Raw genomic sequence first — 25,145 nt, forward strand, 5'->3', positions numbered from 1 at the left:
CTCGGCCCCAGTTCAACACATGAAGAACTGAGCTGCAAAGGGAAACGTCCCCTCCTTCCAGACTGCCTGGACTGGAGGCTTCGTTCCCCAGAGCAGATGGAGATGACATCCTCTGGCTCTCCAAGGTGTCACTGCTCAGTGGATCGTTGCTCTTCCCACCTGCTCAAACAGTCCTAACTCAAGCTTAAACCATTTTTTCCTGCGTTTTCTCCCTTGTTTTCCACTACACTGCCTCAATTTTTTCATTTTAAGAAGGTGTTGTCAACTCACCAGAATGGAAATGATGCCTTTGAATTTCTCTTCCACCAAATCACAAATTATTTTGTTATTGAAATACTGAACCGGTTCCCACTGCAAAGACAAGAAATCGCACTTGGGTGAAAACAATCCTAGACTGGAAAAAAACCATGACAATTTCAGCACCTTACTTAAACGATCTTTCTGTCAAATTTGAAACAAAGCTTTTTCACTCATCAAATTTGTTCTCCTAACATTCCCTTTAAAAAGCTTTTTTGAAAAGCAAAGATTGGAATGGCATTACTCACTGCCAGCTGTACCACACAGTTACCAGTGTGTTTCAGAAAGGAGAAAGGAAAAAACCTCTTTAATTCATTTACTTTGCAGACCAACAGTAGCAGCTCCTTTTTAACCTGTCCCCTGGCCCGCAGGAGGTGCTACCAAGGAGAGTGGAAGCGATGCTCTTGGCTCTTACCGCTATGCCTTCGGACTCGTACTCCTCTTGCTCCGACTTTAACGTGAGCTCTATGAAGAGCTGCTGCAGTTTTTCATTGCAGTAATTAATGCAGAACTGCTCAAAGCTGCAAAGGAAAATCAGAAAAATAATCACTAAGAGAGTAGTACACAGGAAAGGAGCTATGATCAGCGGGCAGCAGCGTGAATGTGTCTCTGTGTGAAGCAAGATACAGAAGACATTTAGTGACATGTATACATTTATGATGTTTGGGGAATCTCATGAAAGAGTTTCAGAAAGAGGGAAAAACCAGACATGAGGGTGGGACACACAGGAACACAAAAATTGTTAAGAAGGGCCCAGTAACGCTGCACATCTGAGAGCCTCAGTCATTGCTGTCTGCCAGGGTCAGGGTCCAGACCAACACAGTCCTGGACACTCTTTTACAGCTGCTTTTTCCCATTCACACCATGGAAAGGTGCCAGAGCGCTGGACAAAGGCACAGTTCAAGCTATTGCATAAATGTGCCCCAGAAGGCAACAGACTCTTTAAAATACCGTGAACATAAATAGCTGTAAATGCTAAATATTAGCTGGATGCCTCAAGTATTGGAAGCCCTGTGATTATCAGTTATTCAACTGATTTCCTGCAGCTGAAACATCATCTCTTTCTCTCTAAGAGAACCAGAGATAGAATAAAGTCTTATTTCAATGGTGAGAAAACACTGGAATGAATTAGGTCGTGCAGAGCTTACTCAAAACTCAGAGACAGTGACTGAAACGAACCTGTTGTGCTGGAAAACCTCAAATCCGTAGATATCAAGCAATCCTAGAACGGTTGTGCTCCTCCAGCCTGGAAAATCCCCTTCCTGCAATATGACAAAAAAAATAAACGTTGATGTGTACCCGCACACGAAACTTCCTCATTTAGTTACAGCATCTACTCCTTACCCTCTGCTTAAGGGAAAACAAATTAGTTCAGAAATCACCGTACAGCTTGGGGCTACTTTGCACTGTTTCTCTGCTTTGCAGCCAGAAGGTTTGTGCTTGATTGGATACCATCAAGCAAAAGGTTCGCTTACCTTGTACGCAAGGGACTTGTTAACCTTGTTCACCAGCCAGGAGAAAGTGCGTCCGTATATCGCCTTCGCGAGCGCATCCCTGGCGTAGGCTGCCTGCTCCAGGTTCAGAGGACTGATGAGCTGCACGCAGAAGGAGAAAGAAGTTCAAAGGGGTTAAATTCCCCTGGTTCACCGCTAATAAACAGCCACTCATCCTGCCTGGGCTCAGCTCCCACCACTGTCCTCGAGTCACAGAATCACACAGAATCACAGAATCGCTGGGTTGGAAAAGCCCTCTGAGATCATCCCGTCCAACCGCTCCTGTCTACCCCCTAAACCATATCCCTAAGTACCTCATCTACCCGCTCTTTAAACACATCCAGGGATGGTGACTCCACCACCTCCCTGGGCAGCCTGTTCCAGCTTCTGACGACCCTCTCAGGAAAGAACTTCCTCCTTCTCTCTAACCTGAACCTCCCTTGGCACAGCTTGGTGCCGTTTCCCCTTGTTCTATCCCCCATCACCTGGGAGAAGAGACCAGCACCCAAACTCCCTTGAGGCAGTTGGAGGTGGTGATGAGGTCTCCCCTCAGCCTTCTCTTCTCCAGGCTGAACAAGCCCAGTTCCCTCAGCCGCTCCTCATCAGGCTTGTTCTCCAGAGCCCTCCCCATCCTTGTGGCTCTTCTCTGAACGCGCTCCAGAATCTCAACATCCTTCTTACAGTGAGTCACCGTTAGGCTGTGGGGCTCCTGCACTGACAGCCTCCTTTGACAAGCGAGAAGTGAGCTGTGCAGTTCTGGTAAGAGCTGGCAGTGTATCCCCGGCTTGATTTAATTCCATGTGGCCCCCAGATCCCCAGTTCATGTTCTTACCTCCTCCCCTTTTGCTATGATCTTCTTGTGGATCAATGCGTCTCGAAGAACAGAGCCCTCAACTGCTAGGAGCTGCAAAGCAGTAGAATATTCAATTAATTTATGAAGCAGTGCACTCAATTCATCAGCAATAGAGATCAAAAAGTAAAAGAGATCAGAAAGGCAAGTTCCAAAAATCACAGCCCCATGGAACAACCCTTTATCTCTGAATCACATCGCAAGACTTCCTGCAATGTCATCCTCTTCTCCCCACCCGCACACCACCTCCATTCTGGCAGTGCTATGACCTACAGATAAACCGGTTTGATTGTCCTGGCACAAGGAGCTGCCTAAGCACAGCCACCAGTGTCCTTTCTTTAATGCTCTGCTCCAGAGCAGGTCTGTTCCTGGGCCAAAACCTCAATCAGTGGTGGATCAAGCAGTAAAGAGAGGAGTTGTCAATTAAAGTGTTTTGATGTTAACATTTGCATTTTATTTAGGTCAAATAAAAGTAAACTTATGAAAACTGCTAAATCAGATATTCTATAATGCTATGATGGCACCAAGTTTAAAACAAGGAAACCTCGTTAACGTAAGGTATCTGTGACTGGTGCGACTCACCCTCGCCAGATATTTGATCTGATTCTCTGTAGTGACCTGAGCGTTCCCTTGCTCATCAGCAGCAAACTGCACGTTCCCCAGATGCAGAACGCTGGCCACAATGCTCAGCAAATCCTAGGATGGAAGCAACAGGCAGAAATCAGGATGAGGAGATAAACGCGCACCGAGGTTTTGGTGCCAATCAACATTTTATGAGAACATCTTGTATTTCTTTCAGGATTTTTGCAGAGAATGCTTTCACTCTGTATTTCTGTGGTCAGAGATAACAAATCAGAGCAGAAAAAGACCTCAAGAGTAGGAAAATCTGCTGCGCTGTCAAACGCCTTACCTCCACCTCGTTGTCATTGAAGCTTATAATGGACAGGGCTCTCCGCACAATCTTCCAATCGTTTTTATCATTTATGGAACTGACCCTTGCGCAGTGACCCTAAACAGACACAGTTTGATGTCAGTGAGTCAGTAATTGTCAAAGATACATTACTCACGCTCAGTGCCCTTCTGCCATGTGTCTCCTTCTATAGCAGTGATCTCAGTGTTATTTTTGAAGCGCAGGAAGGAAAGTACAAAGTCCACTGAGACTGTATCGGTCCTATATAATAATATTGTAAGGATTATCATCTAATGCACACCTTTACTAAATAGTGATACTGCTGTGGGCTCTTCTCGAGGCCCAGCCTTCGCAGCAAGTCCTCTTCTCCTCCTTCTAGCAGCTGGTAGAAAATGTGGAAGTTCCTCTCCCCGTGGTTCTGGTGCACAACGCGGGATTTCTCCAGGAGGTAGTTCAAGATGTGGCCCCCGACGGGAGCCCCCTAAATCCAACCAGAGACATTGAAATAGCTCATCAGTACAGAGGAAAACATTTCTGCTTCTTGGTGGTCTGTTCAAAGACAAACAGGATACAGAAAGACAGAAAATGACCTGTCTCTATCTCAGCTAAAACACAGTGGTAATTTGAGTTTGGAAGGACTGAGTTTGGGAGCATCCTTTTGCATGGTGCACATATACCCTAGAAATAAGAGGATTTAATCTCCCAGTCTCATGTAGAGAAATGAGGGAAGAAAGGAAAGCAAGCGTGTTCAGTAAAATCCCCTGGAACCAAGCTTTGCTACCATGGGCTCTGTTGTCATCAAGGGAATACAAAACAGTCGCTCCATGGCCACACCAGTAAAAGCCATCACAGGCACCAGATCTACCTTGACTGGGACCAGTTCTGAAGTATAAAGCAGATTTTAAGTTACCCTGTAATCAAACTGCACGTCCATGTATTTCCCAAACCGACTGGAGTTGTCGTTGCGAAGGGTTTTTGCATTACCAAAGGCCTGAAATGAAAACAATTAGAGATAATTAAATAAGTATCAAATCAGATTGTTTACAAACACTTCGGTGAAGCTGTCAGTTGTTTATTTACAGCCATTAAAGCCGGGTTAGTCCTTTCTGCAAGGGAAACCAAGAAGGAAACAGACTGCTACCCCAAATCCAATGCTGATCGTTACTCAGTGCAAGCACTGCAGATGGAGCACGCCTCTGAAAACATTTCCATCCCCCCTAGCAAGCTTCTTTTCATGCCACTTCACTGCTGACAACATATGTCACGTCTCACAGCCTTTCCAAGGCCGCCTCTTTCATCACAGCCATTTGCTAACAGCCACCCGCAGCTCCGCTCGCAGCGGGCTCCATCCCAGCAGACTCGGATCTGCCAGGCTTCCCCTCCGGCAGGGAGCTCACCTTTCCCGGGCACGCACATCGGAGCACAGAGCGGAAATATCCAAGGGAATGACAAAGACAGCTCTGGACCGGACACTAGAGGACACCACCGCACTGGGAAACGCACCCCCGCTTATCAGAGAGCTGCCCACAGCCCATGGGTCCGGTTCTGGCTGCGCAAGGTTACGCTGCACACCAGAACCCTTCCCACGCCCAGTGCCTCCCTCTCCCAAACGGCTCCTGGGGCGCTGGAAGGAGCCAAGCGAGCTCAGTAGCAGCCACTGGCTGTTTCCTCAGCTTGAGAGCAGCCCAGGATTCCCCTGTGAGCACTGCAGCCGATCTGCCCGCACGCCACCTTCCCAGGACACGCTCTCCGCTCCGCACGGACAGCTCGGTCCTGGCCAGTGGGGTCCAGCTGGAACCCACCCCCTCAGCTGGAAAATGCGAGCGCCGCTGCGATGACTCAACGTCAAGTTTCCGTGCTGCTGGCTCTAGAGTTACCTCCAGGACGGGGTTGGACTGCAACAGGCGATCCTTCACCGTCTCGACCTGCTGACTGGCCGGACAGGTGACGGCGTAGTACTGCAGGATCTTCTTGGTGGCCTCCGTTTTGCCGGCCCCGCTCTCCCCAGAGATGAGAATGCACTGATCCTTCCTCTCCGTGCGCAGGGAGCGATAGGAGTTGTCCGCAATGGCGTAGCTGAGGGACAACCAGAACCAGGTGTCAGTTCGTTTCCACACGGGAAACGCTGTCCCCGCAGTGCTAAATCCTAGCAGAGACACCCCAAAAAGAAAGACGTGTCTGGACATGCCAGGGATGAGACAGGAGATGTGACATCTTTATACACATCTTAACCACTGGGTCAAGTTTCTGCAGGGTGATAGCACAAATCTACCAAATTCCTTTAAAACCGTTCTTTTGACTCTCTTTATTAAGAAGAGTTTCTGTTTCAAGTACAGATAACTTGACTTTTCTAAATATAGATGAGCTCTCAACATCGGTCCCACAGGACAAAAAAGCTTTAAATTCAGGAAACATCTTGTTTTCCATCGATCTTTACTCCAGATTATCTTGTAAGTGATGACACATGGAAGGTCACAACCACGCTTTGCTGTCTGGCTCCTATAACGCGGCTCCAGAAGAGCCCAGGCTCTCTCAGCTTCTCTTGGATTGCAGGAAGGATTGGACAAACTGGCACAAAGAAGGACCAGAAAGGTGCAACGGAAGAGGACAGAGAAAAGAGGAGCATTAGCCCTTCACAAAGCACTCACACAGGACCTCCACAACAATATTTTCGGCTGTCTTACATGTGGACATCAAGCAGATATCCTGTCTTCATACACCTGACAAGCTTTTAGTAGCCTCTTTTTTTTCCCCACTTCTCATGCTGTGCAATTAATTAGAAATAATCACACCAAAATAACCGCCGTGGCCTTCTCAAGTCTATTAATACTTGGTGCTAAGGCAACACCAGCGAGCTACCTAGCAACACAGCTGCCTGCTTAGCCCATTAAATTCATCCAGTCCTTCTCCTCCCATCCAAATTCTGTCTCTGGAGTGTTTTGTAAACAGTTGAATAAATGTAAATTTAATTTCAGAACTGCTCCTAGACTGCATGGTGTGGTTTTGCTGTACTGTAAGTTCAAGCAAAGCCAGCAGTCCTACATACCACGTACAGGACGGCCGTGCTTAAAGACGTTTCTGGTCCCATTTGTGGTCCCCATCTCTGACCCCCCTGGCAGGCTATAAGCAGGACAGGATGTGACAGATGGCTTTGGGTAGTGCGCTGCGTTTCGAGCCCACAAGGGTCATTCTTTGCCTTTGAATGACTACGTGTGACGCACTTCCCAGAAAACTCAGCGCTCAGGCCTAGCCTGAAACTGTTTTGACACTGGAACGGCAATACTGAAGCTTTTTGTTTTCTAGAATCAGTTTAGAATAGGAGAAAGCGGGGAAAAAGAGCCCTGAAATCCTGTAAAAGGAGAAGCACGGAGCACAGGGGATTTTGGTGCTCCTCAGAATAATTTTAAATGACAGAATCCCAGAACATTAGGGATTGGAAGGGACCTCCAAAGCTCATCCAGTCCAATCCCCCCGCCGGAGCAGGAACACCCAGATGAGGTTACACAGGAAGGCGTCCAGGCGGGTTTTGAATGTCTCCAGAGAAGGAGACTCCACAACCTCTCTGGGCAGCCTGGGCCAGGGCTCTGGCACCCTCACTGAGAAGAAGTTTCTTCTCCAATTTCAGTGGAACCTCCTGTGTTCCAGTTTGTGTCCGTTACCCCTTGTCCTATCATTGTTTGTCACCGAGAAGAGCCTGGCTCCATCCTCGTGACACTCACCCTTTAAATATTTATAAACATGAATGAGGTCTCCCCTCAGTCTCCTCTTCTGCAAACTAAAGAGCCCCAGCTCCCTCAGCCACTCCTCAGAAGGGAGATGCTCCACTCCCTTGATCATCTTTGTAGCCCTACGCTGGACTCTCTCCAGCAGTTCCTGTCCTTCTTGAACTGAGGGCCCAGAACTGGACGCAATATTCCAGATGTGGTCTCACCAGGGCAGAGTAGAGGGGATATGCATAAAAAAATCAAATAATGTAAGAGTTTACTCAGAGGCCCCTGTGCAGCAGCTGCCCCTTGCAAGGAAGAGCTGGGGGGAGCTGAGGCTGGAGTCAGGCCAGGCTGGCAGCACCGCTGCCCCTGCACCCTCAGTTGCCCCCCCAGGATCTGCCCCATGCTGGTTCAAGCCACCAGCAGTGACTTTTTAGGGGCAGATCTCTCATTTGGGGCACCCTGCACACAGTGTAGCAACACATCTTAGATCAAGGGGAGACCTTAGCAGGTTTGAACGCAGTCTCCAGGTTTAATTGTCCCTCGTATAGGTCCAGACAAGAAGCCTGAAACGCCATAAAGATCACATTTTAATCATAACAAGTACAACTTCAAGTGTCCAGACTTTCCCAAGCAATGGCGTTTCTCTCCTCTGCGCTTCCAGCGCATTCTGTTTTGCTTACTCTCCTGGGCTACGTGCCAGTAATAAGAAACAACCCAAATAGTGCGCTCAAAAATAATACCATTTACTCTTCCAAGATCTCTTAAAAATGAAAAAAAAAAAAAAAAAAGAAAATATCACACAAAACCTCCAAGAGGTGCTCAGAATTTGGCCCCTGGCCCCAAAAGAAAGCACTTTGGAGCATCTTCCTCTTTCAGGCTGACAAAAAAAAAACCTCAAATGCTTTCAAAAATAACTTTCAACCTCAAACTTTTTTTTTTAATGGGAAATTGGGAACGCTCACCAGGCCAGACCATGTAAATAAATACATTCCTTGTTCCAACAGGCTGACGGTCTCTTAGCAACAAGGGAAATACCAGATAAATATTGGGCAGGCAGTAAGAGCAGAGGTAGGAAAGAAACCCCCGCAGGCACAGGCACCCCCTTTCCCCTGGTTCGCCCTGGGCTGCAGGAGCGGTGCAGGGGCAGGGGAAGCTCCCGGCCTGGCCACGCAGACCCCAAATAACCCTGGAACAATGAACTCCTGTCCTGCCAGGGCTGCTCCTCCAGCCAGGAAGGAACCAACTCCCTTTCCAAATACCGCTCCTGCAAAGGCGACTCATCGTCTTTGGAGAGAGGAACAGGAATAGAAGGAGCCGTCCACCACACCCTCGACGGATCTTTTATATCCCCGTGACTTTTAGCGCTGTTCTGGGACAAGGAAAAGCCCGATGTGCCTGTTTTCACATGTCAGTGCTGCACACGCCTGCGTGGGAACGGCACAACCTGCGCTGTTTACCCACAGGCCACTCACAGGTGAGGAGAAACTTCGTAGAAGCTGACGCCGCGGTATCGCTCCATGTTCTGTTTGGTGTAGATTTCCAGTTCCTTGTACGGATTAACAGACACCAGGACCGAGCCAATGTATGTCTGAAAAAGAGCACACAAAGCAGAGAGGTTACACGAGGTCTGGCAGCGGATTCTCCAAGAGCCAGGACTGCTCTGAAGGCCGTCTGCTGTTGGCAAGGGCTGCCCTGCACTGGGGATGCTGCTGAGGGCTTCCAAAGAGGCCAAGGGTGCTGAAGAAGTGACCTCTCAGCGCAGCAATAATGACATTGCAGGAGTTACACCAGACATGTTATCCTTGCTGGATAAACAGCATCTGCAAACCGTTTCTAACAAGCACGAATGCTGGATTATTTCTGATACAGCATTTGGGATCAAGTTCAAACCTGGGGTCGCTGAAAGCCCTCCACAGAGTGAAATCGTGAAATGGAAGAATGTGGTGTGAGTTGGATTTTCAGACCTCAACTAGAGCACTGCAATGCATCCTTACGTCTGCTAACACAACAGCATCCCAGGCTGGTTCTGACACAAGCAACCACAGTCCTTTAAAGCTGATACAGAATCCCAGCATTTCAGGAGTTGGAAGGGACCTGGAAAGCTCCCCCAGTGCAACCCCTGCCACAGCAGGAGCACCAGAGCAGTCACACAGGAACACGGCCAGGGCTTTGGGTGTCTCCACACAAGGAGACTCCACAACCTCTCTGGGCAGCCTGGGCCATGCTCCATAACCCTCACACTGACAAAGTCTGGCCTCATCTTCAGCTTGAACCTCCTGTGCTCCAGCTTGGGACCATTGCCCCTTGTCCTGGCATTGGCCATCCCAGAGCAGAGCCTGGCTCCTTCCTCCTGACACTGCCCTTTCCCAATGGACCCCCAGGAATGAGGGCACCCCTCAGCCTCCTCTGCTCCAAGCTCAAGAGCCCCAGCTCCCTCAGCCGCTCCTCAGCAGGAGATGCTCCACTCCCTCCAGCATCTCTGTGGCCCTGCTGGACTCTTTCAAGCAATTCCCTGTCCTTGACCTGAGGGGCCCATCAGATGGTGGATACCACCACCTCCAAATCCAACTGCAGGGCAAGGCTACGGGGTGTCTCCCTGTAAGCAAATGCCCAAATTCCCATCACAAACACTCCTGCCACCCTGCTACTCACATAGATCAGATTCTCCTTGAAGCGCTTGCGCAGGTTTTCAATGAAGGCTGCTTCGCTGGTGAAGTTCTCGAGCAGGACGAAATCCTGCACGCCCACGCGGTCGCGGGCCGTCAGCGCGCTCTCCATGGTCAGACGGATGCCGTTCGTCCCCGCTCCCTGCAACCAAAAGCAGAGGAAGGTTGGGATATCTGTGGTTCTCACTGAGCCCACAAGAGCCATTAACCACAATTAGCCACGGACAACCTATAAATAGGAGAGGATATCAGAACAACCCCCTGCTGCTGAAGACACCAGGCAGTGCATACTAACAGTTAATACGAACTGCTCTGATGGAAGCCAAGGCAGCGTCAGGGAAAAGTTGCTGCTGAATTTCCAATCACTTTAAAGGAATCAATCAATCAAACGGGCATTTCATAAAGAGAATAAAAGTAGAGTTTCCTTTCCCAGGCATCCCCTTAGCAGGAGCAACACGAGATATGTTGTGTCTACTTTTCTTTCCACTTCACAACGGGAAGTTGTGTCGAGGTAAGGAATCCTTCATGACTAATGATGATTCATCTCATGAGCAAACAGCTTCACGTTGCTGACTAATTCAAAAGCTTTAGCAAGACACCCAATGGGAAAACGCTGGGAAAATTCAGAACTAATGAGAAATGGGCATTTTTGCATCCCATGCCCCCGAATTTACTGTGACATTAACATCTACCCCATGCATCAAGCAACTTCTGTTCCCTGACCCTCTTTTAAAGGTTACATTTTCAATGTGATGTGGGTCAGATATAACCAGTTTTGGAATCACAGAATCACAGAATCACTCGATTGGAAAAGCCCTCTGAGATCATCACGTCCAACCGCTCCTGTCTACCCCCTAAACCATATCCCTAAGTACCTCGTCTACCCGCTCTTTAAACACATCCAGGGATGGTGACTCCACCACCTCCCTGGGCAGCCTGTTCCAGCTCCTGACGACCCTCTCAGGAAAGAACTTCCTCCTTATCTCCAACCTGAACCTCCCTTGGCACAGCTTGGTGCCGTTTCCCCTTGTTCTATCCCCCATCACCTGGGAGAAGAGACCAGCACCCACCTCTCTCCAAGCTCCCTTGAGGCAGTTGTAGGTGGTGTTGAGGTCTCCCCTCAGCCTTCTCTTCTCCAGGCTAAACAAGCCCAGTTCCCTCAGCCGCTCCTCATCAGGCTTGTTCTCCAGAGCCCTCCCCATCCTTGTGGCTCTGGAAAACACAGGCCTGCTGACTTCTTACTTCACTCAACCTCACGCACTAAAACAGGGACAGGAAATGCACACCAAGGGACTCAGCTGCTACTTGCAGGGAAGATTCCCACTAAAGGCAACCAGACCTGACAAACTGACGATGTACAAGGCAGAGAAGATGAAACATAGACATGAGAGACAGGAGACACGACGTACTAAACCATTTGCCTCACATCTGTCTGCGTTTCCTGACCACATTCTTAAATCCTTCTCACTTTGCAAACCCCAGCATTTGCAAACGCTGCCGTCCAGCCCCCAAACCCTGCACAGTGACGTAGAGGAGTTCTGCTGACTCACGTTGTCAGGTGGTTCCTTTCTGCTCCTTCTCAAGATATAATAGTGGTCAGAGCTCGGGGACTGATGGCGTGCAAGGAAAGAAAAATAAAAACAACCTTGGTCAGAAGAAAATTTAGATTAAATTTTGTTAGCTACTAACAAAGGCGAGACTCTTTGCCCTTGTGGCCAAGAAGGCCAACGCCATCCTGGGGTGTATCAGGAGGGGGGTGGTTGTAGGGCAGAGAGGTTCTCCTCCCCCTCTACTCTGCCCTGGTGAGACCACATCTGGAATATTGTGTCCAGTTCTGGGCCCCTCAGTTCAAGAAGGACAGGAACTGCTGGAGAGAGTCCAGCGTAGGGCTACAAAGATGATGGAGGGAGTGGAGCATCTCCCTTCTGAGGAGTGGCTGAGGGAGCTGGGGCTCTTTAGTTTGCAGAAGAGGAGACTGAGGGGAGACCTCATTCATGGTTATAAATATTTAAAGGGTGAGTGTCACGAGGATGGAGCCAGGCTCTTCTCGGTGACAAACAATGATAGGACAAGGGGTAACGGACACAAACTGGAACACAGGAGGTTCCACTTCAATTGGAGAAGAAACTTCTTCTCAGTGAGGGTGACAGAGCCCTGGCCCAGGCTGCCCAGAGAGGTTGTGGAGTCTCCTTCTCTGGAGACATTCAAAACCCGCCTGGACGCCTTCCTGTGTAACCTCATCTGGGTGTTCCTGCTCCGGCAGGGGGATTGGACTGGATGAGCTTTGGAGGTCCCTTCCAATCCCCAACGGTCTGTGATTCTGTGACTCGCTGATGCATTTGGGCCCAAACAGGTCCAAATTCCCTCAGTCTGTAGTTGCTTACACTTACCAATCAGTTACAAAGGCAGCTGTGCCTGTTTCTGCAAGGTATAATTGGCTTCCTTGCCAAAAGCCCAGTGCCTGGGCATAAGTGATTACATGAAAACAGTGGCTTTCAGAAAGATAAAGTATTTCCTACAGCTTGCTGCTAGGAAATCTCAGATCCAGATCCACTGTCATGGTTCAACCACCACAAAGAAACATCATTTTAATTTCCCATTTTAGTCTTATTTTTGTCAGATTAGGGCCACGGCCTGGAAAACACGATTTTTAAGCTTTGAAGAACTCCAAGTTAAGAGGAATTCTGCAGATACAATCACAAATAAACTTTTAAAATGCCCCAGCCAGTTCCTCCACGTTTTGCTGAAAGCGCCGTGTTGGCTTTGTCTGCCTCTGTGCCAGCGTGGAAAGGAAAGGGCTAAGCCCTGGAGAAGGAAGGTGGTGAGATAAAGGACAACACTTGCAGAAGATATAGGGATAAATCACATAGAAATAAACTCTGCTCAGAAATCAGCAGGCTCCTATCAGAGCAGTGCAATCCTGGTTTTGGACAAGGAAATGGGAACAAAGGCAAGAGCGAAAGAAAACACCAAGTTTACGAAGACAGCTTTAAACCACAGCTGCCTCCAAAATGACTGGGGAGAAACTGCCACCCTGGCACTGTCCAGCCCAGCTCACATAATCCTGAAGACTTCACAGACAACGTCGCTGTCACCAGTGGATCCCTGCGGCTCAGGACAAGCTGACCCAGCTGCACACGTCCAGCCCAGGGGAGCAGCCACGGCCCCCACTCATAGCACAGAACATTGCGCTCTGGGACAGGCGTTTCAGGCAAAGGAGCTTTCAGTTTTCCTCTTCTCATTCAATTCCAACCTCTCTCCACGAGAACAAAAATCACTACCTGAAATTTTCAGTTTAAACAGACAAACACACACCCCCCCTAAACGCAACTTTCCAGCAATAACTTGATGCGGTCATGTTACCAAGTCGACCTGACGCAGTCAGATCCTCCAGAATATAAACTTTAACGGCAGCGCTGTACCCTCCCCAGCCCAAGTTCAACGCAAACATAAACATCAGTCATAAACCACAGCTGAGCAATACGCCCTTCTCTGTGCCAGCATTTGCTCATTTGCTTTATTGCTTATGTCCAAGTCTGCCACCAACTGAAAAATGTCAGCGTTAACTCCTGCACTGCCAGCAACTTCAGCTGGTGAAAATAAATCCTTTTTGCAAAACGGAAACAGAACGGTAACGCAGAGGGAAGAAAACGGAGAAGGAGGGTACTATTTAGAAAAAAAATCATCATAGCGATGACCCTATGCTGCTACTGAACGACGAGGGTGACACTGAATAAATTAACTCAAATGTTGCTTATTTTGTGTTAGCAGGCAGACATCAAATCTGGTGGCTGGAAATTAATGCTAGAAAACCCAGTCCGGGGGTTAAATATGTCACAGTGAAGCTAACTAACCATTAAAGCAGCTTGCCCGTGGACAGGACCAGCTCCCATCCTTGCAACGGAGAGATTTCCCTCTGCCAAACCGCCCCCGGCTGACGTAAGGTTCATTTACAACCTCCTCTGCTCCGCGCTGTGCAAGGGATCGGCTTGGACAACTCCAAAAGCCCTGGGGCAGGGAGGATGTGTATATCTATGTGGGAGAACACAGGCTGCGAGGGGCTGATTAGACCCTTCCTCGTGAAAATCGGTTGTCCTCGAAGCTGCCAAGAGCGGGAGCACAGGGGAAAGGGCCGCCCCGCCTGCCCCACGCAGCTGCGCCTCGGCCTCGCGCTGGTCCTTGTGCAATCCGCTAGGCTGGAAATCTGTCATGGATTAAAACTCACTCAGATTTGTTTCATGATTCTTTTAATCCAGGTCATTTTCCCACACTGCCTCCACACACAACCGCTCGCAATGGCCTGCAGATGCGGCGGCACGGGACGGGAGGAGCAGGCATTTCGGCGGCAGGGCCGGTTCCTGCCGTTTTTAGGTGCCTGTCAAAGTTTGGCGAGGCAAATTCAGTGCAGTCTAACGGCTCAGCAGCACCCAACTGGAACATCCTCCCCCTTTGGACTTTGCTCCCCTGGTGCGTGTGAATGCCAGCGAGTACCCATCTCTGAGCCAAACCAACGTAACCCAACTAAACCAGGAAAACAGCGACCAGGTAGAAAGCAGCCGGTAGCTTTTGATGAACGCAGCAAGCTCAATGACCTTGCCATGGGATCAAGGTGAGCATCAGACCCACAGGAAAGACAAGAGGAAGACAGTAACAGGGAGCTGGGTTAGCTCAGCCATGTGCAACTGCACCCTGCCTGTAGGAATCGGAAAGGACGACCCGGGCTCAGGGCCCCAACCTGTGCAGGATTTACATCCCAACTCCACACCCAGCGCAGGCTGCCAACAGGGAATTGCAAAAATCTGAGCAGTCTCCACCTGATCTTGGTGCCTGTGGGCTCAGGAGTGCCTGTGTCTCAAGCCGACCTTTTATCCCTCGCTAAAATCCCTGTCCCAGTGGTCGCTGCTGCCTGAGAGCTGACTTTTGCCACTGTGCTTCTCAAAGGCAGCCCAGGTTCAGCTCCAAGGGACCCATTCCCACACTATTTTAACCCACTCTTGGCTTTTAATCTCTTCTCCAGAGCCGTCAGCACAACAGTGGCTCACCGCCAGGAAAGGAAAAGCCGTCACTCCTGAATGGTGGGGACCAAGCCAGTGCAATTACCAAAGCCCTACTACTGCCACATGCCTTTTTCTTCCGTGTAATTAAATTTGGGGAAAGACTTTGAGCCGGTGTAAATCGGTGCTGCTCGGCGCAGCCCGCAGAGCCAGGTTTATGTTGGCTGAGGTTCCAGCCTTTCTTTGTATTCACACAACAGAGTCAACAAGACCAGAAAATACCCTTCGCAAACAACTCCTGGGAGTACCAAAGCCCTCAAAACTACACTGAGGAGTTTCCTAAACCGAACTGCTAAGTCCCTGACATCTTACAGCGAAGGTGCAAAGATATATTTGTCTTTTAAACGATGCTAAATGCCAAAGTACAATACTTTCCTCTGTTAGGACTCGGAGATCTAATACAAGCCCAAAAGGAAAACCAAGACCTTTTGCTCCGCACAACAAAATCCAAAGTACTTGAGTCACTCAGTCGGGGAAATTTTATTCTGTGATGGAAGATGGAGAGCAACTCTGCCAGGAGCACAGGGCTGATGTGAACTGAGCAAGAAGCTGTCCACCGGCCGGTCTCTGGCACCGCAGAGCAGCCCAATATGAGTGCAGGAAGGAGTCTTTTACACCACCATTTCCCAGCCTTGATTTTCCCACAGGGGCACCTGAGTGGTGGCACAGCAACTGCAGACACACAAGCGCTGCTGACCGCAGGGGCAGGCATCTGCATCTCAGTATCGAGTGCACGGTGATGGATCTGCGGGGTCCAGAAATAGTCCCAAAGCCAGGAACGGAAGAGCAGGCAAGGACCAACCGCAAGTGGGAAGGGAAATTCAGATTAGATTCTGGAAGACAATGTAAGTCTGAACCAAGAACGAACTTCTCGTGGGGAGGTGGCAGTGAAAACACATTTGTCTCCTGGATAGGATGACATTCCTCACTGTCATGCCAAGCTGCAGGAAGGGAAAAAAAAAATTCCTCAGATTTCTACTGAGAAACAGCCTGAGAAAGGGTTTGGACACAGCACGGGCTAGACAGCAGACAAAAATCAACTCTTTTATCCAGGGCCCCAGTTCCTGAGGTGCAGAACAGGATAGCTCCTCTTTCCTCTTACAGGGAGAAAGCAATGACGAAAACAACGGAGGTGGATGTGAATCAAGGGATCTCAGTCAAGCACTCGGCGCCGGCCAGCGAAGCCCTGACACTGCCGTGCAGCCCCTTGGGATCCTCCTCCTCCTCGCCACACTGAGAATCAGCTGCACATTTTGGACACAGATCTCTCTGTCAACAGCTGGGATGGAAAGAGGGTTCTCACGTAAAAAATCCCCTGCAACCAACCACATGGATTTATCTGCAGCTACCTGAGCTCAGACAATCATTTATGTGACGCAAATCCCACGAATTTGGCTTCTTCAGTTACAAAAATGAAATACCAAAAGGAAAGGTTTTATTTTGCGTTCATGTAGGCCCAGGGGAGTTACTTTCCACAAGGTGCTAAGCCGTTGTGAGCAGAAAACTTGAGAAAAATCAGAACTGTCCGACCAAATGGGATCAAAACCAGGTAACAACCGTGACGGCACAGAGCCGCAGAGTTAAAGGGAACAACTTTAACTCGGAAGTCAGCAGCTGCCACTCCAGGACCATTTATAGCAGAATAATTTCTTTCTTTTTGCTTCTTTTAGAGCAATACATGGCCAGCAAAGGAATGCATGGAGTCAGCGGGCACTTGCCCATGCTCAGAACCTGGCTCTCCCTCTCTGATCCTTCCCTCCCGAACCCAAACCCCGTGTTGGAAGGGATTCAACGACAGAATACACTGTTCCAAAACTATATTAAAGAGAGAGAAATGCTACTTCCTTGGCTAATTCTCGTAAACTCTTCATTTTGAAGTCCTCCATATTTGAAGTAAAGAAAAACTGGAATACATTAAAACATAAAATAATCAGAAATATAGGGAAAACAGGCTTATTCTGCTCTCACAAAGATCTGTTACGTCCCCACTAGCAAACTGCCTTCAAGTGAAAGTTCTGTATCCCGCACATCCCAAGCCACAGAACCATTTAATCTCCCACCCTAAAATGCAAAGCCGCATGGAAAATGTGAGCCATGTCTCACACTGCGTGCATCATTTGAAGCATCTATCAAATGCATGTAGGTCACGGGGAGCTGGAACTGTGAGAGCAAAAATTTAATCTATTGGAAAAAAGAAAATAATAATGCAAGGTGTGGACGTTGCTACAATTAATTCTCACTCTTAACATAGAAATCAACGACATTTGATGTTTGCAACATAAAGAATAGGAAGAATCCATCTAAGGAGCTCAACTGTGAATTAGAAATGCAAATTATGATGGACCAGAAACCAAAGAAAGCCATAGAGATTTGTATGGCAAGAAGGTAACATCGTTTGCTCAATGTTGATAATATAATTATATTTTCTAGACTTCACTTTGTTTGGGGGGTGGGAAGTAAGGCAGGGAAAAAAGAGAAGTAATTAGCAGTGAAAAGAAAAATGTAGCTACAAGAACTGATTTGAAGGAGAAGGAAAATGTTTACCCCTAAGAGGCGATGCTGGTATTTCAATCAACAAGCTAAGAATAAAACAGCAGTAAGAAAAATGAAGGAGGCAAACCAGAAAGATCCCCAAGGCTGGAAAAGTAAATACAGTGAATTTCTATATTTAGGGAGCTGACATTTTTGCTCCTGAGCAGACGGCACAAGCTGTTGCCCGTTAAAAGATGCTGCTGATCACACCTCAGGTCACGGCCTGCGCACCCCACAGCGGCTGAAGGAGACAAACAGCAAAAACTCACATCACTGCCCTCCCCAATACCTTTTACCATTGATTTCCAGATCAGACGAGCAGGTGAGTGGAGCAGGAACTGAAATACTGGCCCACACAGTTCCCTGTTCGTTGGGAACCGCTGCCGTATTCCCCTTTCGCCTCTCCCGCTGCAAATCCTGCAGCACTTTGGCCAACCCCAACCGCACGTTCCCACCTCCTGGATCGCGCAGGCCCCTCACAACCATTCTGAACCACGATGTCTCTCGAAGAGTAAAACTTTCCAAGCAGAGCACGCACTGCAGTGCACTCCCAGGGCACGCCGAGGGCACTTCCACACCCACGAGCTCTCTCGGAGAACATCGAGCACCACCCTAGACAGCATCGCTGCTTATCGCGCTCACACGCATCGCGTCCAAAACCCTGGCTCTACTCTACAAACTCTAGGGGTTTGCTGGCTCCTTCATGCCAACAGGGATCCACACAAACCTCTCATCTCCAAATGCGCTGCACAGGGAGGAATTCGGGTCCTCCAGAAGCTCTGCAATTCCCTTCATCACCAAGACCCTTTCTCAGGTCAGCACCAGAGTATGTGGGAAAACACGCAAAGACCTTGAGGCTGAGCAGGGACGGGATGCTCCGGTGCCATGTTAACTCCTCTTCAACTGCCAGAAGGCTTAAATCTACAGACATGACGTTTTCAATCCTTCTCTTCCTAATTCTGGTAAATTTACCAATTCAAGCCTTGAACATTCAGACAAAAGCCCACATACACTCTTTTTTATAACGTTCCCCCATCCTCGACATCTCCCAGTCAGTGAATTCCATGGCCCAGTCACACAGAATGACAGAATGGCTCGGTTGGAAAAGCCCTCTGAGATCATCACGTCCAACCGCTCCTGTCTACCCCCTAAACCATATCCCTAAGTACCTCGTCTACCCGCTCTTTAAACACATCCAGGGATGGTGACTCCACCACCTCCCTGGGCAGCCTGTGCCAGCTTCTGACGACCCTCTCAGTACAGAACTTCCTCCTTATCTCCAACCTGAACCTCCCTTGGCACAGCTTGGTGCCGTTTCCCCTTGTTCTCTCCCCCATCACCTGGGAGAAGAGCCCAGCACCCACCTCTCTCCAAGCTCCCTTGAGGCAGTTGTAGGTGGTGATGAGGTCTCCCCTCAGCCTTCTCTTCTCCAGGCTAAACGCACCCTACGAAAATAAACTTTGCACCTCTTTGGCAACTTTCAGGTTAACTGAATGTCCCTCTCCCTGTGTTACAACACAGAAACAGGAAGCTCATGATGCGCTCATTCTCTGTTAATTTTTTTCCCTCCTCTCTTACTCATCCCTTTTTCCAGGTACCAACCCTTGCCTTCTCAATCATTTGCCACACGCTCACTTTCCTAAGCTCCGGGTGGTTTCCTTGCAACGCAGAACGCAGACCCAGGCTTTCTGGTTGCTGCTAAAACACAGCCAAAGTTTTGCTGAAGTAAATACACCCCGGAGGAGCTGAGTGGCAGCGAGTCCTCCAGCAGGTATTTCCTGCCGATCCCCAGGGTGGGAGGCGCAGAGCAAGAAGCCCACGTCCCAGGGAAGGACACGAGCTCCAGGACGGTACATTCCCATCCTCACATCGCTTCCAGTCAAGCCAAAGCTCCACCCTTTCTTGTCCCCTAAGGCAGAGCACGGCTCTCCCCCTCTCTTCCCACTTTCCCAACTCCCACCTTGGTTTCCTCCTCAAAACACGTTATCTCCCGGGGTTTTGGTTTTTTACCCTGTTTCAACCCCTGCCACATAACTCTCCAAGGAAAGGGTCTGTCCCAAAGCAGGCTGAAGCATTTCACTTCCCTGCTGCAACCTTGAAAATTTATCTCCCTTGGTTGCAGACTAAACACATCTCCGAAAGCTGCAAAAACCACCAAAACAGCTCAGCAAACCTTACCGCGCCTCTGAACTTCATTTCTGCCTCCTGCCAGCTCCTACAGCACTTGCAGAGCCCGAGCTGACGCTGCTGCAAAAAGCAGGAATCTGAGGACAAGTTCTCTCTCCTGTCAGTTGCCTTTTTCTTTCTTTTTTTTTTTTCATGGCATTTTCGGAGCAGTCGGAGCTCCCTCCCTCCCTCCCACCGGCTCTTACTGGAGCATCCTGGAGAGGGCGTTTTCCAAGGAGAAGGGAGAGAAACTCCCCTCCCCTCCCAAAGAGCCCAAAGCAAGGCAGCTGCCCTCTGCTTGCGGAGTTCCCGCTGCCCAGTGACAGGGAAAAACGGGAAGAAAAGCAATCGCAGGCGCTGCAAAACCTGGTGCAGAGCCCAGCGCGCAAAACCACAGCAAGCAGGACAGGATACGCTCCGTTACGGCAAGTTTTTGCACTGAAACGGCAGCGGCAGCATCAAGAGGGCTCCCGAACCCACTCCCAACGGCAGCAAAATCTTAATTACGCTCTTAGCAAATTAAGGACCACAAAGAGCCCAGGGCTAAGACACAGTTTACCCTTGGAAGGACTGAGCACATTGGCTCAGCAGTATTTTATTCCAGAAACGTTCTGAGGCATCCACCTTCAAAACACCCGGCTCTGCATGGAGGTCCCCGAGGTCCTGGTCACAAAATAACCAGCACAACCCAGAGCAAACCTTCCTGGCAGGACACAGCCAAGCCACCGCTGTCCTTAGTCCCCAGCCCTTGCAAACAGAAGTAGCACATTCAGCTCTCTGTGAGGCCATCAGGGTTTGGTGTCACACACAAATTAAGAATTAATGGCATTCTGACCAAAATCCCAAGGTATGTGCAGCCCTCGCTAGGCTGGAAAAGCGAAAGGACGAGAGGCAATGGACACGAGCTGGAAGAAGGGAAATTCCAGTGTGAGATGAGGACTTATTTTTTTTCACAGTAAGTGCTGTCAAAACTGGAACAGAGCCCTCAAGAAGTTGTGAAACTCCACCCTTGGTGTTAGTCAAGACGCAAGCAGGCAATGTCTGAGCAACCTGATCTAAACTGGTCCTGCTCTGAAGTGGGGTCAGAGCAGAGACCAGCACAGGTCCCTTCCAGCCTAAAATCACCCTGTGATTCTATTAATTATTTTGCTCCTCAATGGTCTAAGCTGTGTGTCCATCCTAAAACAAATTACAGATAAACTGATAAAGCTACAGATCTGTTACAGATGCTCTCCAAGTGATCTGTAATACAGGGCTCTACAATTAAGAGCATGGCAAATGGCTACAAGCAAGAGAAAGGTTTATCCACAGGGTAGAAGGCACCACACAAGGTAAAACAGCTCGCTTGCACCCACAGTTAGGAGGGTCTCAAATTTAGTCTAACACCGCAAATGCACCCGTTGAATCTTCAGAGGACATCTGCTCCGAATGCGGACGGTCACATCTGCACTGAGCAAACATGGGCCTGATCCAAACAATACCTAATTTTCCACAGGAACCTGATCAAAATAAATGGGAACATAAGCTTTCCTGCTGCACGTGGTCTTCTGAAAAGAGACTGCTGCAGGGTCCTTTCTCGCATCTGCTCAAACACTTCTGGAATTTAGGGACCGCACCGGCGTCCCTGTCACACAACCTCAGCTGCCATCGCATGGTCACTACTGCGAGCAGGTGAACAGAGGTGGCAAACGGGACAATGCCCTTTCACTGCCATAAGACTCTTGGAAGGCATTATTTTCCTTAAGCAGGGAAGGCTTTGCTCCTGATAATACAATAACAGAAGAAAGCAGCAATAAAGCAATCCCTTTCTCTAAAAAGGCTCTTTGGCCCTTAGGTGATCAGATCCGACTGCAGGACCCCAGGCAGCAGCGCTGAGTAAGCCCTCCTCTACGTACCTGCACAGAACCTACATCTACAAGCATCTCAGCTGTTGAAATCCATTTAAGTAGTCCCACGTGGCAACATCATCCAAATGTTGCAGCACCAACGGGCAGGTTCTCTAACCATTGAACGCACAGAGCCATGAAATCATTCCCAAGCTCGACTGCTGATATTTCCTGACTGGCACAATCTGAAGTCAGCTCTGCTTGAAGAGGGTTTTAGGATCTTTTCCCCTATTATCAAACATAGATACTTTTCAAATTCTCTTACAGTGAGGGCAAAGTCAAGCTTTCAAGTAAAATAATTCGAAGCAAAAAGCTAAAAAGCTTTAAAGTAAAGCAAGCGAAGCAAAACAAGGCCGTGCGTGGCCACTGCTCAGACTGGAGGCTATTTAAAACCAAGGCACCGTCGCAGATGTTGCCAGCGGTTGGGTGCAGCGCTGCTCTTTAATTACCTCTGACCCAAGGCCTAGCGCTGATCCCGGAGGTCCTGCGCTGTGCTGCACATCATTCCTCGCAGGAAGAACGTGTCGTGGGTCGGCGATGACGCTTGGATGTCGCTTCTGAAGAGCTCTTCTGCCCTCAGCAGAGTCCAGTCTGAAAAATCACTCACAGTACCTCTGGATTCCTGCACAGCTCTATTTGGCATGGCTTTTATTTAATACTCATTTCCTATTGTCAGCCAACTGAGGAATTAGGTGAATTATGGATGGAGGCAGCCACAGGACACATTTCAGAGGTGGGTTTAGCACTGGTCTCTTTTAGAGCATTGAAAGGAATAGAAAATACTCCAAAGCCCTGCTCAGCGCAGGAGCACAGCTAACACCAAAGGCAGTCTCAGTTATATTGCCCAAACCGAGCCACAGCAGCCACTACTGAATCCCAGCAGCCAGCCCTGAGCCAGGAGTTTCCAAGTGCAATGAGAACTGCAGCCTGGTGGCTTTAACTCCTCGGAAGGAGAAGAGCAGCTCTCCATCAGCACTCCTCACATCAGCCCAGCTGCAGCCGAACAACAGAGTCAGCAAAACTCCTGTGACCATTTAAAATGTATTAGCACAGAGTTACCTGCACACGAACACCCTCACCCTTCCCCAAGTCTGTACTTCTTAATGCTTCTCAGAACACTGAAAACACCACGTAAGGGGAGGATATGCAAGAGCCAAATATTCAGAAGGGTTTTTTTGGCGGGTTTTGTTTGGGGATTTTTTTGTTTGTTCACTTTTTACACATTTCCCTTGGCTTTTTTATGCAGGAAAAGCCTTTTATTTATTTATTCCCTGGGAAGAACTTTACCCCAAATGTTGTTGTTTTTTTTTCCGCAGCCAACCTACTGCCCAACTCTTGTTAGCGAGGAAAACACTCCTCCGTGTGGGTTAGCCTAAATTGGGAGGAATAATGATTGAAAAGCAGAGATAACCAACACAATTTTGATTTAAAACATCTCAATCCCAGACTATTAAGGTGATAAAACCAGGCTCTTCCTCTCCAGCAACAAAGCCCAGCCCTTGTCTGTGATTTCTGCTGAGGATGGCTGGCTGGGTCTGTACCACTGCTACAGGCAGGGGCATGAATCAGGTTTTCCAGGCCTCGCCAGTTCAAAGTGACTCATTCAAACCCGGATTAGAGCCCTGGGATTGCTCTGCGCGTCGCTGATAAGCAGCTGATTCCCTGCATACAATTCCACATTCAAAGCAAGGGCACTGGAAACCTTTCCTGTCGGCTCCCACAGGCTCACAGCGGTGCGTGACTCGCTGAGCTACACCCGCCAGCAGCGGCTCTGCTGCAAAACACAGGAGTTTGGCCCCGTGCAAGTGGCATCAGCAAACCAGTCCTCCCCTCTGCTGTGCAGATTCCACCCCACAATATAAAGCTGGAGGTAAGAGATGCTGGCTTGGGTTTATGCTGTTCAAAAATCAACGTGGATCACATTTACCTTATTCCAGAAGCAAAAGATGTCAAGTTCACCTATTGATGCATACCTTTTTTTCTGGATTTTTGATAATATTCATTATTTCTGCCTTGCAACTACAGAAGAACACACTCCATAATTAGAAAGCACTTGGCAAAGATACCATGGGAAACAAACCACCCTAAACAGGCCAGGAATTTGAGAGCCCTTCCTCTTGCAGGTCAGAGGAACGAACGTCTTAAACAAAAAATAGACATTTCTGTAACCTATCACACGTGTCCTGCTGCCCAGACCATGCTGACTGAAAACTGATTCAAATGCCTCGCGTTCCTGTGACACCCTAGAGCAGAATCTGGAGGTTCTGAAGGACATTTGGCCCATTGCTTAGGAAAAAAAGCCTTGCTCCAGCAGAGGATGAACGTCTGACTGCTCGGTAACTGGGTAAATCAATGTTCTGCCAAAGAACCACCACTGAATATTGCAACAGGCTCAGTAACCAGCAGAGTCTCTTCCCCACACCATTAGCTCTGCTAAGAATTGTCTGTTTTCTACCCTCTTTCCTTTTATATTAATGGATCTCCCTCTTTCCCCATGCAGAGAGCAGGCAGCTGCCCCTAAACAAGTAGCTGGGAGCAGAAGCCTGGGCATTTGTCCCTAGAGACACAACATTCCTGGTCAGTTATGAACCTGCAGACCTACAAAGGTTAAACCAAAAGCCCACGATACTCACTCCAAAGGTGTCTCAAGATGGTAACGCTCCTTCATTTTACTGCAAACTTCATGGCATCACGAGTCCTCCAAATCGTCCGATTCTGTGCGATTGTGTTTGCACAATCACAGACAAAAGCTTAAAGACATTTCAGGTGTGGCCAAAAGGGTTCAAAAACCAGAAGACAAAGAATATTTGAATGATTACTTTGCATTCTAATTTATGCTTTGTAATGCCTACAACTGTCAATACTGGTTTTGTTTGTTCCAAAAAAGCTTCACCAGTGAGAAAGCTCAACACCTCTTCTTCCCAAGCTCAGCCTTTCACGAAGAGATGAGAATTGTCCAAAACCGGACTATTACAAAACTCTGAGGATGGAGATGCACACCTCTCCTTGGACTCTCCCTAAGCGCCAGTCTCCATTCTGATACCTCTGATGCCAGATGCGTCTGAGAAGCGGCAGATCAAAGAGCACACGCGCAGCACTTTTATTTAGTTATGGCTCCCGCACACACACAATAATCCCGGGTCTGTGACGCGAGTGAAAACCGAAAGTGGGTTAATCTCACAAATTAAGCTAAATTTCCCTTGTTGTTGCTCTCTGCTGTGAACCAGTGAAACAGAAATGGATGACTGGCTTTGGCAGCGACCGTCAGAACAAAGTCCCACTTTAGAATTACCAGATGCCCTTCACACGATGCCAGTTTGTGTCACGCACGCGGCTGCCCTCGCCCCGTCCTGTTACGGCTGCGGGACGTCGCCTCTTCAGCTGATTTGAAACACACCCTGCTCGTTCTGAACCCAACAGCAATCGCTGAACTTGCTTCAAGGGTTTCAAAACAGTGAATTCACTTGGATTGCTTTGCTCTTACTTTGATACAATCATTTTAAGCAGCTCCCCTGCAGAGCCTGTGGCGAGGACCAGAAGAGCCGTTTGGCCGGAGCTGTTAACACAAACAGCCCGGCGCG

At 48.8% G+C, this 25,145-nt stretch overlaps 1 protein-coding gene across 1 annotated transcript in view; it reads right to left on the reverse strand.

Moving 5' to 3' along the window:
* The window catches only part of MYO1C (myosin IC), a 29,629-nt gene extending 9,921 nt beyond the window's left edge, over window positions 1–19,708 (reverse strand). Inside the window, exons 1-14 of the mRNA XM_010189482.1 lie at window positions 19,691–19,708; window positions 11,477–11,536; window positions 9,913–10,068; window positions 8,733–8,848; window positions 5,428–5,626; window positions 4,461–4,541; window positions 3,852–4,031; window positions 3,551–3,649; window positions 3,223–3,336; window positions 2,623–2,694; window positions 1,773–1,892; window positions 1,477–1,559; window positions 713–818; window positions 271–351 (exon numbers count right to left, since the gene is read on the reverse strand). Of these exons, the coding sequence (XP_010187784.1) occupies window positions 271–351; window positions 713–818; window positions 1,477–1,559; window positions 1,773–1,892; window positions 2,623–2,694; window positions 3,223–3,336; window positions 3,551–3,649; window positions 3,852–4,031; window positions 4,461–4,541; window positions 5,428–5,626; window positions 8,733–8,848; window positions 9,913–10,068; window positions 11,477–11,536; window positions 19,691–19,708 (1,485 nt within the window). The remainder of the gene's footprint in view (window positions 1–270; window positions 352–712; window positions 819–1,476; window positions 1,560–1,772; window positions 1,893–2,622; window positions 2,695–3,222; window positions 3,337–3,550; window positions 3,650–3,851; window positions 4,032–4,460; window positions 4,542–5,427; window positions 5,627–8,732; window positions 8,849–9,912; window positions 10,069–11,476; window positions 11,537–19,690) is intronic.
* Between the last annotated feature and the right edge of the window lie 5,437 nt (window positions 19,709–25,145).

The sequence above is a fragment of the Mesitornis unicolor genome, unplaced genomic scaffold, assembly GCF_000695765.1.
Source record: "Mesitornis unicolor isolate BGI_N332 unplaced genomic scaffold, ASM69576v1 scaffold2848, whole genome shotgun sequence".
NCBI classification, from domain to species: domain Eukaryota; kingdom Metazoa; phylum Chordata; class Aves; order Mesitornithiformes; family Mesitornithidae; genus Mesitornis; species Mesitornis unicolor.